This window comes from Octodon degus, unplaced genomic scaffold, assembly GCF_000260255.1.
Source record: "Octodon degus isolate 3935 unplaced genomic scaffold, OctDeg1.0 scaffold00268, whole genome shotgun sequence".
NCBI classification, from domain to species: Eukaryota; Metazoa; Chordata; class Mammalia; order Rodentia; family Octodontidae; genus Octodon; species Octodon degus.
Window position 1 is genome coordinate 1,598,674 of NW_004524844.1, and position 12,727 is coordinate 1,611,400.

Genomic DNA, 12,727 nt, shown 5'->3' on the forward strand with positions numbered 1-12,727 from the left:
GCCCCGCCCCGGGCGGCGGGCGCCCCCTGCGGAGGCCCGGCCGGCTCCCGGCGCGGCAGCAATCTCTGGGGTCCGGCATGTACGCGTCTGGTGCAGCTACTGTGCCTGGGCCCGCTTCTTCCGTACCACTCCGTCCTGTCCACCCCTTCCCAATTCTTTACCCAGGTTTTCACACTCAACAGGCCCCAAGCAGCGAGACCAGTAAGGTGAGCAAGATAAATATGCCCGCTGCCTGAGAGGCTTCTGCTCTAGGGGGTGACACTACTGGCGACGCTGTGCTGGAAATTTGAGAGTGGAACCCTGCGTGGTGGACCACGCCTGGATGGCCGCGAGTTTGAGGCCAGACTAGGCTACATATTGAGGTCATGGCCAACCTGAATGACTTAAGAGATCCTAGCTTAAAAAAAAAAAAGCGGAGGGAGCTGATCTGAGTTGAGAGAAATTCTCTGGAAAGGGCACTAACAAAATCCTGAGCATCGGAGTATGGTGGCGCATGTCTGTAATCCTAGCATTCGGGAGGCAGAGGCAGGAGGATCGTTGTGAGTTCGAGGCCAGCCTGGGCTACAAAGTGAGCTCAAGACCAACCTGAACTGCATAACGCGTCCTGTCAAAAAGACTATATATATATATATACACACACACACACACACACACACACACACACACACATATATATATTTGAGCGGTAAAATGCACAACAGGCAAGACCTGGGGTGTGGTGGCATTTGCCTGTAATCCCAGCTACTTAGGAGGCCAAGGCAGGAAGACAGCCTGGGCAATTTAGGAGACTCTGCCCCGAAAATTTAAAAATAAAGGCTGAAGGTGTAGCTTAGCGATAAAGGATTGCCAAGCATACGTGAGGTCCTGGCCTCAAACGCAGTACGCAAGGAGGGTAACTGCGGAAAGAGTGGAATGGGGCTAAAAATGGAGACATAGAAGTTGGGCAGATGGTTGGAGCACAGCCTTATTTGTAGGCATCTGCAGTGAGGATCTGGGACTCCATGGACACTGCTGGAAGCCTGTGACCATCAGTTTTCAGTTTAGGTTGGCTGTGGCCACTGTGCAGACTGCCTCAGAGAGGAAGCAGTGGTAGGAGGCACAGGCTTGTCTCCCAAGCTCCTCAGGGCTTGCCTACAGATGGGGCAAGTGGCAGGCCTTGGCCGGACGGCCTGTGGGCAGTGGTGGAGAATGCAGCATTGGGGTGCTTTAGTGCCTTGGCAAAGATGGCTGTGCTGGAAGAAGATATTTTGAATTTGAGGAGCCTGTGACCTGCAGGCAGTTGGGACAGCAAGTGGGAAAGAACACTGGGGGATGGAGGGGGCAGGAGAATTCAACAGAGTCCTTAGGACAGCACTCCCAAGTCAGGAGACAGCGGTGTGTGCTAAGAACAGGCCCCCGGGGGGGAGGAGCAAGGACAGTTTTTAGGAAGAGAAATGCTGTGGGAAGGCTGAGGAAGCACCGAAAACGTAGACTAGACTTGTGAAATTTGGCCTGTTGTGCACAGGCTTCCAGGCAAGGTGGAAGGAAGCTGGTGGCTCCCAGGAAAGGGCTTGCTCAGAGTGGCTGGACTATAGCAGGCTGGCTTGTCTGGCCAGCTCATTTTTCATGATGTGTGTGGTACAGTACTTGGGATCAAATTCAGTTCGTCAGGTTGGCCCTGTAGTGCAACCTTGCCTCAGCCTCACAAGTAGCTGGGCCTTGCAAAGGCATGTATTTATAGAATTAAAAAATAACAAGGGCTAATAACAAAAAACCCACTAGCTCTTTTACCTCTCCTAAATCTACCTCCTTCAAGAGGTGGATGTCTCACATCTGTAATCCCAGCATTTGGGAGGCTGACACAGGAAATTTGTAAATTCAAAGTTAGGATTACTAACTATAAATTAATGTTGGGCTGGGGAGATAGCTCAGTGGCATAAATGCCTACCTGGTGAGTGAAGGGTCCTGAGCTGATCACCGGTACCAAATAGATAAATAAAAAATAAATAAATTTGGGCCAGCCAGATAGTTCAGCAGACTAAAGCGCCTGCGTGCCCCGCTGGCCCCACCTCCAGGGTGTGCTGAGATTGCAACAGAGACTGAGCAAGGTGGTGCGCACCTGTAATCCCAGCGCTTGGGAGGCTGAAAACAGGAGGATCACTAAAGTCGGATACAGATCCTATACTACAAAAAAAAAAAAAAAAAAAAAAAATTACAGTTGGTGTCTGTTGCTTTTGTATTTAATTAACATGGTATTTCCTGATTTATTTATTTATTTATTTATTTTGTACCAGGGATTGATTTTAGAACCCTGTGCTTGCCAGGCAAGTGCTTATTCTACCAAGTTATCTCCCTGGCCCCTTTCCTGATTTCTTGATTTCCCTGCTGCTAACATATTACACATTGCTTTCTGTTTGAATCATCTTTCTTCTATGTCCCTGAGAATTCTGAAGTTGGGAGCTTTTGGTTTTCCTACTAAGAGCTCACAGATGTCAGCCTACTGTACTGCCACTCTACTGTGATCACATTCTGAGGTTATGCTGCATTTCAATAGTTCCTTGCTTTGTTTCTGTGATTTCTATGAACCTCTTGACTTATTTCTGGCCGATTCATAACTAAACAACTGTGTGGCCCTCTGTCCTGTTTCCACCTCTCCCAAGCACGGCTGTGGGCCGGGGACCTGTAGAGCTCTTCTGCCTGCGCTTGCTCCCACAGGCTGACCTCAGGCAGTGGCCTCCCACTGAATCCAGTCACCACCGGGCTGGCGTGGCCAGTCACCTGAGGGCTGAGTTCTCCTGCAGCTTCTCCCAGTGCAGTTTGCAGAGTCCCCAGCAGCAGCAGCAGCAGCATTTTCTTTTCCTACATTGTTTCTTTCCAAGTCTCCAGCAACAGGATCTCCAAAAAGATCCTATTGAGTTTTTTTATCTGGAAACTTCCTACAAACGTAAGTCCTCTTGTCTCTGCCTGGGCCGCCTGCTTTGTAGCAACTGCCATCTTGAGAATTCCCTCCACGTCTCTCCTGAAGCATGTTTTCAATTCCTAAAGTGACTGTGTCTTATTTTCAGCAGTCTGCCTACCCTTAATACACTTGTTTGTAACAGGAAGATTTCACATCATCTTGAGCCTAGTCAGCAACTACATCCACTTACTAAATCCTTGTTTCCCAGTTCTAGAATTTTCCCTTCACTGAAAATCCAGATGTTAAAATTCTCTATTTTCCCTTAATTTGTGAAAATTTCAGTTATTTCATTCTCAACTCCAATTTGTATTACCATGTTCTTTTTAACAATTCCTGCAATTTAAGAGCTGTTTCTAGCATGACTGGCAACTTTAGAGTAGATGCTGACCATTGTGAACCAAAATCTGGTGGTTCTAATGTCTCCCTCCAGTGAAGCAGGCAGAGTGCCCTATTGGCAGGCTGACAGCCACAACCCGATGAGGTCTTGCTTTGCGCTCACCCTGACCGACGTGCAATCTGCACATCTTGATCAGCGCTGCGTGCCATGGGGACTTGACCTGAGAAGTGACCCCACAGGACTGCAATCTGCTCAGCTGTCGTCTCCAAGTGAAGCTGTATCCTGCAATGGGGGTGGGGACCGTGCCTTGTAGTAACCACTGGAGGGAGGAGTGCCCTCCTCCCCGCCTAGTTCCACCTCTGGAACTCTACTGAGAGCAGCTTCTGCAGGGCTAAACTGCTGAGCAGTCCTAAAACCAAGTTCATGTTGCTTGAACAAGAATCACACCCACCAGTGTCTGGTCCCCATGCTGTTCCAAAGGTTTTGATGTGTTCGGGCCTTGTATGGCTGATCTATGCAGACTTGTCCAAACCGGGCTAACGGGCTGGTACTCCCTTGAGTATTTTTAGTTTATTATTATTATTGTTGTTGTTTTGTTCCATCTCTTTGATTGTACCAGCAAGAAGTATTTTTTCCTAAAATAATTTCTTCCAGGGTTATTAATTTTGGGGCTCTCGTTAGTTTTTTCTCAAATGTCTGTTTCTTGCTGTGCTGTTCAATACCAAGGCCAGTAAAAAACCAGACTAGTCTCACAGGCAGCAGTCAGGTTCAGCTGCTGGGCTGGCTCTGCTCTACCAGGCAAGTCACCCTTGCAGACCAAGACTGCTCCAAAAGATCTTCCTGGACCTGCCTCAGCTCCAAGCACGCCAAGTGCCACTAAAGACTGTCATTCTTCCTCTTCCCCCTCCTTGCTGAACTGCAGCCTTGACCTTCTCTCCAGGCGAAGGGCTTCTTCTTGGTGGTGACCTCATCCAAGTGTTCACCCAGCCTCAGGCTGTCTGGGTACTGACCTGAATCTGTTGCTGACGGTTCCTCTTCTGCTCAAGTTATCTTTGTTGGGAAGCTTCTGTACAACCCAGCCTGAACCAAGGCCTTCCCAGGATTCCTGCTCTCCCCCTAGCCACATTCTTTGTGTCTCCTGCCTCAGACACAACAGCTTCCCTCCCATACATTTTGTTTCTGCTGAGTAACCCAGTGCCCTCGTGCCATTCCCAAATCTGGGTGAGAACAAGGTGGGGTGTGGGCTGAACACAGGAGAGGGTTCCTTACCCCCCCGGCCAGCAGTCCTGGTGTCCTGGAGAGCCTCAACCCAGGAAGCTTGAGCTTGAGGGGCACCCAGAAACCATATGCCAACATGAACCAGCTGAGTCAACCAACAACCTGAGATGTTAGGAGCAGTAAGGAAGAAAACGTACCCACCAACAACAGGAAATTAATTTTATTCTTAAATCCAAGGGGCCAGAACAAAGAAACTCCTGCCCTTGGAGGGCAAACTGAGGTGGCCAGGAAGGATGGGGAAAGGATGACAGTGAGGGATGGGTGGAAACACGTCCAAATAGAACAGCTGGCAAGACCTCTTCATTCAGGTGCCGCCTCCATGAGATACCCATTCTCCGGAGCCATGTATCCATCACCACCCTCTGACTCCATGTACATGTCACGGCTGTCATTGCCCAGACCTTCTAACCCGTTGTCCTGGCCACCCCCACCCCCACCTCGGGCCTCATCCCTGCCCCGCTCACCACCCCGCTCTCCCCGCTTGTGCTCTCGATCACGGTCACGGTCCCGGTCCCGGCGTCGTTCCCGCTCACTCCGGTGGCTCCGACGTCGTTCCCGGTCACGATCCCGACCCTTCTCCTCTGGGCCATCAGGCCCGTCAGGCCCAAGCTCGCCAGGAGGCCCATCATCAGGAGGCGCATCACCAGGCTCAGATGGCTCAGCCATGTCACCACTGCCACCACCACCGCCGCCACTGCCGCCGCCACTGCCGCCGCCGCCGCCGCCACCACTACCACCACCACCACCACCACCACGCAGCTCCTCCTTGCGTTCCCGCTCCCGCCGTGCCCGTTCCCGGCTCCGACTGCTTCGCCGCTTCCGGTCTCGGTCCTTGTCCTTACTCCGCTCCCTGGATCGACGACGCTCATCCTTGTCACGACTCCTTGAGCGCCTCCGACGGTCACGAGAGCGGGAGCGTCGCCTTTCCCGCTCTTTGTCTCTCTCCCTGCTCCGCTCTCTACGCTCCCGCTCGCGGTCCCGGTCCCGGTCCCTGTGTGGAAGCGGGGAGGGGCCAGGCCTGGATGAGGTGGGCAGTGGTGTGCAGCCGGGCGCCCCACGTCACCTGCCCGTTCCCAGGAAACTAAATGCCCAATCTTACCTCTCATCATAGCGGGATGTATCATCCCGGCCTGAATGCCGGATGTTCACATCAGCCCCACCTCTTCTGGTACCACCAAGGCCGCCTCCTATGGGCAGGGCAAGTGAACACAGGGTCAGTATGGCTGGGGCACCGAACAACTAAAAGGACCTCAGAGAGTAGAGGGCAGGAAAACTACCACCTCTGCAGATGGCCAGGGGGCCGCCTCCAGTGTCCACCACCTCTGCACTCTTGTCCAAGACAGGCATGTTCTATGGCCTGAAAAGGCCTTCACCGGCTGCTACATGGGAGCATGTGGCCTTGCCTGCTGGCTACTACACAGCCTTTCAGACCCTCTCCTGCTCATCCTGACATTGGCGCACCAAGGTGAAAATGGGGCTATTTCAATTCTGCAACACTGTTCCTGACTCAAATTCCACTGCCTCACCAAAGGGGCAGAAAAGTCTATTTTTTTTTTTCCCCTTTTTTTGGTGGAACCGGAGAAAAGTCTAAAGAGCCATCACATTCTGCTTTCCACCAAGGCCACAGACCCTTACTCCCAGATGTCTCAACTCCCACAGCCCTTGAAGTCAGCCATCAGCTCAGTGCCACTTCCTCAGAAGCCCTCCTGGCCAACCATTAGCAGCCCCTCTTCTCAGCACCATCAACATCTCTGATGAGTTTCCAAGCTGCTCTGTGAGGTGCTGACAACTGCATGTTGGCAGACTGCAAAACCAGTGCCTGGAGTTGCTTGCTGGCCCCAGCACAAGTGAGGCACCTGACCTACAGGTTTGTTAAGTAGATAACCCCCCAAGGGACAGATGCCACCTTCCTTCCCAGGAAACCATTCTGTCATTTGCCCTGGCAACCTGGCAAGCAAGGGGCAAGGCTGGGACTAACTTGTCTGGCTTCACAGCAAGCTCTCTTTTTGTCAAGTTCCACATGAGGACTAAGCCAGCCAGGCATGGCACATGCCTATAAGCCAGCACTCAACACAGAAGCCAGAGGCCTTTACACTATCTCTAGCCGTTCCATTTGTTTTTGAGGCAGGGTCTCACTAAGTCACCTAATTGCCTGGGCTGGACTTGATCTTGACGATCCTCCTGCTTCAGTCTCCCATAGTGCTGGGATCATATCCATGAAACTGAACAGTGCATCTAGCTCTTCTTTCTTCTGAGACAAGGTCTCACCACATAGTCCAGGCTGGCCCTGAACATAGGATCCCCCTGCCCTGGCCTCCTGAGAACTAGGAAGGCACACCTGCACCACCACATTCGGCTTCAACATCACACTCAGCTCATCTTTCTCGGACCTGCCACCAAACTGACCTTGACTGAGATGATGAATGACAGCGGCTGCCAATGTCTTACTCTAGACCAGAAGCCTGGCACACAGCTGGTGACCCAGGGGATGCTTGCTGAGCCAACGAACAGATGAACAAACAAGTGAAGTGAGAGCAAGAGCAAAGGACAAGCAGACAAGCAGGTGCCACCTAGAAGTCCCGCCAAGTCTACTGGCCAATCTGGGCACCAGATGCAGTGAGCCCACGATTTCCCACCAGTGTCCCAGAAGAGGAAGAGGGTGGACTTGGGGCAATGTCCAGCCGGCAGGCATGCAAGGCAGGCCAGTATTCACCCAGGCCAGTCACTCAGAGAAGCCAGGCAATGAGAGAATGAGAGAAGATGAGCTCAAAACACAGGGAGGTATGAAAAGCAGACAGAAGGCAGCAAGAGTGTGAACGAGAGGGAAAGTGAGGCCACAGGGGGCAGGACCCAGGCCCGGAGCACACACAGCTGCTCACCCAGCCGCCGGGGCCTCCAGCCCTTCACAGTCCGGCCCCTCTCCACATCCACGAGGACTCTCCTGCCATCAATCTTCTTGCCATCTGCGTGTTTGTAAGCGGCTGCAACAGACGTGGGGAGGGGGAGGGGAAAGAGTCCCCACAAGGTCCTCTAGTCAAGACAGAGCCCCATGTTGCAGCGTCCCCACCCACAGACCACTATCATGGCCCAAGCATTCACACTCACACACGTACCCCACCAGACAGCCAGGCACCTGACAGCCAGACCGACCCTCTCCCGACCCAGGGAAGGGCCTGCTCCATCTCAGGGCCTGCTTCCTTCTCAGCACCCTCATCACAGCTGAGGGTGATTCCCACCAAGCTCCACTGTACCCCAGGTATGCCCCTCTCTCCCACCAGATGGAGCAGCCCCCTCCTGCTAGGAGGCCAAAGTTGCTGCAAAGAAACTGGAGGTTAACTTAACACTGGACTCTGCTGTGGGGGAGGGAGCTCCCCCACAACCCCAGGCATGCACCCTAAAACATTGTGCTGGGGCAGGAGGCCCAATTGGGCCATTCCATACCCCAGTTAACACCAGTTTTTCTTTTCTTGTATGTTTTTTAGGGGAAGGAAACTGAGTGGGTAAACAGACATCAGAACAGAAAATAAACCAGAGGGAATTGGGAGAAATCTCCAAGAAATGGCAGGGAGCAGAAAGGTGGGTTATGTGCTCCCAAGGGGCCTGGAAGGGCCCCTGAGCAGGGCAAGTGAAGGAAGGCTGGGGAGACGTGCGGTGCTACAGAAAATCCCTGCCTTACCTGAGACCACTGACCCTGCCGCCACTCACCCTGCACATCTCTCCCCTCCACAGCCCAGTTCAATGTGCCACGCAGCCCTGGCCTATACCCACCAGGGAATGGGGAGAAGCAGAGGAAGGGCCAGGGAGAGGCCCATCACTGCTCTGGGGCAGGACACTGCACAGGGCAGGCCCATCGGCCAGCCTACAATCCTGGGGGGCTATCGGGGGCTATCGGGGCCCCTGACCCCCACCCAGCCCTGGCCTAGCGGACTGTCCTCAACCAACCACAATACCCTGCCCCACCCCAGCCCACTCCCCCCCAAATACAACCAGAGGAAGAGAAAAAGGTGCCATTTACCGATGCCAGCCTTGCGGGTGTCCAAACCGAGCGGGATGGGGGGGGCTCGGCAACTCCTGGGGGCCTGGCGAGGAGGCGGGCTTCCCGGGGTGGGGGAGGGGGACACGGGACGCTTACCTGGAGCCCCCAAGCTTACCTGAGTAGGCGCACAGACCCCACCCCTACCACCATAGGGTCAGCTAAAGCTACAGGGAAGGGAATCTTGGGGTCCTGGGCACCCCAATAGAAAGGAGCCACATCTCCTGTACTACCTGAAGACAGGCTGAGGAAAGTAGTGGTGGACCCCTCAGAAACTCTCAGAGGCAAGAGTAACATTGCATCAGGGCCCAGAAAGCCCGGGGCCTATCTTGGTGGAATTTGCAAAGGTGGCTGGGAGGCCTCAGAACACCTGTACCTTCACCAAGTCCTGATACACTCACACTCACTAGGCACAGGCCTGCCCCTCTCTGTCAGGGAATGGCTTTCCCACCTCCCACCATACTGCAGCCCCAAGGCTGGCACACAGGATGTGCCCTGAGGTCGGGAGGCACAGTGCTGTCCATGCTAAGGAGGGGCCACTTGGCCCCTGAACCCAGAGAAGGGTAATGGGGAAAATAATGGAAGGACCAAGGTCCAGCCAAACAAAGAACTCTGTTCAGTTTAGCGTCCCAAACCCAGGAAAGGCCCAACCCAGGAAGAACAGCAAAGAAAATTGTGTCAGTGTGTCCATCTAGGCCCCTCTCTCTCTCTTTCCCTCTCTTCCATCTCCAGACAGTGGCAGGTTCTTAATAAAAACCTAGTACACCTTCATCATTGGCAGCCTACTTTTTTGTCCCTCCCATGGCCCAAGCCCCAGTTCCATGCACTCTGGGGAGCTCCTGGAGACAGCCCCCAAGAGCCTTAAGAAAGACAGAAGAGGGTATAGCACCTAAAAACAACCCAAATTCTCCAGGGCCACCATGGTAATGGCCCTATAGAAGCAATGGGAGGCAGGGCCTGAGGAGCTGAAGGGTTCCATATGGAACCCTGGCCCTCGCACCCCACCCTCTGTACTCCTACACCTCGCCACTCATGTCAGGAAGCCGGGAAAGTAGGGCTGAGTGGAGTCCGTCTGGAGAGGCAGTTGCCATTCCTGGCGAGGTCCACCCTACCCCTGTGGGATCAGCCAGACTACTGGAGAGTGTGTGGATTGGGCAGGAGGGCAACGGGCACCCAATTAAGGAGAAAGGGCTGTGGATGCGGGGAGGCTGAGGGGCGACCAGGGTGGGAAAAGGGACGCCTCGCTGCTCCTGAGCTGCCTGGCTAAGCTGGGCTGGTGTGCGGTGCTGAGTGATCTTACCCATGATACAAACCCTTATACCAACCATACACTGAGGTGTTGTAAGGGGAGCGTAAGCATCAGCTGCAAGCCAGCTGCGTGGTGGCTGCAGTGACAATAAGAACAGTCAATTAATACGGCGGCCCCTGGACACGCCGCAGCCCTGCCCACCCCCACCCGCCCATCCCTGCCCCTGTGGGCGCCGCGCAGCCTCAAGGGGGCTCTGGAGCCATGGGGCAGGCACCAAACATGCCCGCTGGGCCTGCTGCCCCACAGCCCTGGGGAACGGGGTGGGGGCTGGGGTGGGGAGGCGGAGGGGCAGGGTGGCGCAGCCCCAGCTCTACTGGGGCAGAAGTGAAGGCAGGTCAAAGGCCAGTCTTCGTGGAGTCTGGCTACCCCCAGCCCGTGGGGGAATAATGGGGAGGACTCCCCGAAAATCTGACCCCTCCTTCCACCTCCAGTTGGCCCCAGCCCCTACCCAGTTCCCTCCTGGCCCCTGAGGTTCAACGTGTGGCACTTACCTCCCCGGGCTCACACACACACATACACACGTTGTGGGGGATTTGGTTTTTGTTTTTTAAAAAACACGTATAAAAAAAAAAAAAAAAAGATATATCAGAAACAGAGGGAGGAGGAGAAGAGACTGCTAATGTCAGGTGTGGCAGGGAGGGGGGGACAGACGATGGGGGAGGGTGGGGCAGCAGAGAAGTGAGAGGGCAGTGGGAGGGCAGGGGCCAGAGGTACTCACAGTGCATATCCCGCTCATGCTCGTACTCAATGAAGGCGTAGCCACGGGGCTTTCCTGAGCGCTTGCTGTACACCATGTGTATCTGTAGGGAGGGGCCAGGTGAGCGCCTCGCCCATGTGTTGGGCCTCCGGACCTGCTCTCAGGGACTCTTTTTTTTTTTAATTTCTATTTATCTATTTGTGTGTGTGTGTGTGTGTGTGTGTGTGTGTGGCCAGCTCAGCCCACCAGGGGGCGGGGCTGGCTGGCATGTGGTGCTGGGGGATTGAACTGCGATCCCTGTGCTTTGCTAAGTTTGTTCTAAGTAGGTGCTTTAGACCACTGAGCCATCTCACCAGCCCCAGGGACTCTTGTTCTAGCTCTAATGATGAAACCAAAGGACTCAACTAGAGGGCCACAGAGGGGATGCCTGGAGAAAAGACACTTAAGCTAGGAATTAAAAAAAAAAACAACAGTGCAGAATGAGGCATCAGCTTGTCATGTGCAAGAATAGTCACTCCAAAGAGCAGGCCATGGGAGGAACTTCAGTGAGGACAGGATGCATTCTGAGGTGAGGCTTTTGAGATGAGGCTACAAAGGTAAGCAGACACCAGGGCCACCAAGTGTCCCCACTGAAAGGCTGAACATGGACTCTAGGAACTGAGAAGGATGCTCAGCATAAAAAAAAAATTGGAGAAGCTACTTGGAGCTGGGGTTAAAATGTAGGAGCTCTGAATACACTTGGCAGGGAGCTCCAGAGTAAATGAAAGGGTGCTGCAAATACACACACGTGTATAAGGCAGGAAGCCAGGGAGCACAGGGCACCACAAGAGGGGTGTTACTGCAAGGATACCAGCACAAGAAGGGCATCAGATGGTGCCACACAAGCCACACCAGCAGTACAAGGCTGTGAGGCCAAGGACCTGTTGGGGCCCAGAAGGAGAATCTGGACCTTTGTCCCTATGTGCTAAGGGGCCATGGAAGGCCATGAGCAGAGGTGATGGGGTTCACTCTGGGTGTTAGAACCCTCTGGGACCATGTGGAGGATGGACTACATGGAGAACAGTGGTCTAAGAGCTGGCCAAATAGCTCAGTGAGCTAAAGCACCTGCTTAGACAGGTGCAGGGACCAGGGTTCAATCCCCAGAGTGCCAGCCAGCCCTGTACCCAGGGCGCGCTGAAATGGCAACTGACACTGGGCATGGGCGCATGCCTGTAATCCCAGCACTTGGGAGGCTGAAAACAGGATCACTACGAGTCCAATCTGTTTACTGACATCCTGTGGTCCCTGTACTAAAATACATTAAAAAAAGAAGAACAACAACAACAATGCTCTAGATAAAACTTAGGACAGAGAGTAAGGATGATTCAGAAAAACATCTGGAAAATGACAGAACCCGAGTTGGTCCCCAAAGGTCAGCCACTTATCCATCCACATCAATACCACTTGATGTCTGTACTGAGCTTACCCTGTCCCCACAATTGAGTGATAAAACCCTGCAGCCTCCAAAATTCAACTGAGATTCCAAACTGAGCAGAATCAGGATCAAAGAAAACAAGTCAGAGGCCTAAAACCTAAAACACCATCCTGTGAGAGCCAGAGCCAGGAAAGTGAAAGCACAGCCCGCTCACACCTAGCGCCAGGCTCAACAGTTCATGCAGCCCGTTGAGGGTGTCCGCCTTTTCAGAGAAGGGAAGGAGGTTCAGAGCTCCTAAGTGACTTCAACTAAAGGAAGAAGTAAGTGACAGACATACAAAGCTTTGCTATAAAACAGGAACCAGCAAGCCCAGTATGGTGGTACACACCTATAACCTCAGCTTCTGAGGCTGAGGTAGAAAGATCACTGTGAGTTCTAGGCCAGCCTGGGCCACACAGTGAGTTTGAAGCCAGCCTAAACTATATGACAAGACCCTGTCCCAAAACACCAATAACTGCACTACAGAGTAAGCTCAAGGCCAGTCTGAGCTGCATAGCAAGACCTTGTCTCAAAAAGACAAACAAATAGGGGCTGGCGAGATGGCTCAGTGGTCTAAAGCACCTACTTGGAACAAGCTTGGCAAAGCATCAGGGACCGCGGTTCGATCCCCCAGCACCACATGCCAGCCAGCCCCGCCGCCTGGTGGGCTGAGCTGGCCACA

At 53.5% G+C, this 12,727-nt stretch overlaps 2 protein-coding genes across 3 annotated transcripts in view; both read right to left on the reverse strand.

Moving 5' to 3' along the window:
* Lin7b (lin-7 homolog B, crumbs cell polarity complex component) overlaps positions 1-79 on the reverse strand; it is a 3,269-nt gene extending 3,190 nt beyond the window's left edge. The window contains exon 1 of the mRNA XM_023706685.1: positions 8-79. Within this exon, the coding sequence (XP_023562453.1) occupies positions 8-79 (72 nt within the window). The remainder of the gene's footprint in view (positions 1-7) is intronic.
* A 4,618-nt stretch (positions 80-4,697) lies between these two features.
* The window catches only part of Snrnp70 (small nuclear ribonucleoprotein U1 subunit 70), an 18,245-nt gene continuing 10,215 nt past the window's right edge, over positions 4,698-12,727 (reverse strand). Inside the window, exons 7-10 of one of the 2 annotated variants that reach the window (XM_023706641.1) lie at positions 10,614-10,695; positions 7,433-7,534; positions 5,653-5,740; positions 4,698-5,544 (exon numbers count right to left, since the gene is read on the reverse strand). In XM_023706641.1, the coding sequence (XP_023562409.1) occupies positions 4,854-5,544; positions 5,653-5,740; positions 7,433-7,534; positions 10,614-10,695 (963 nt within the window). In that variant the 3' untranslated portion in view covers positions 4,698-4,853. Of the gene's footprint in view, positions 5,572-5,652; positions 5,741-7,432; positions 7,535-10,613; positions 10,696-12,727 lie in introns of both variants that reach the window. The other variant, XM_004646461.2, reaches the window with a different exon arrangement.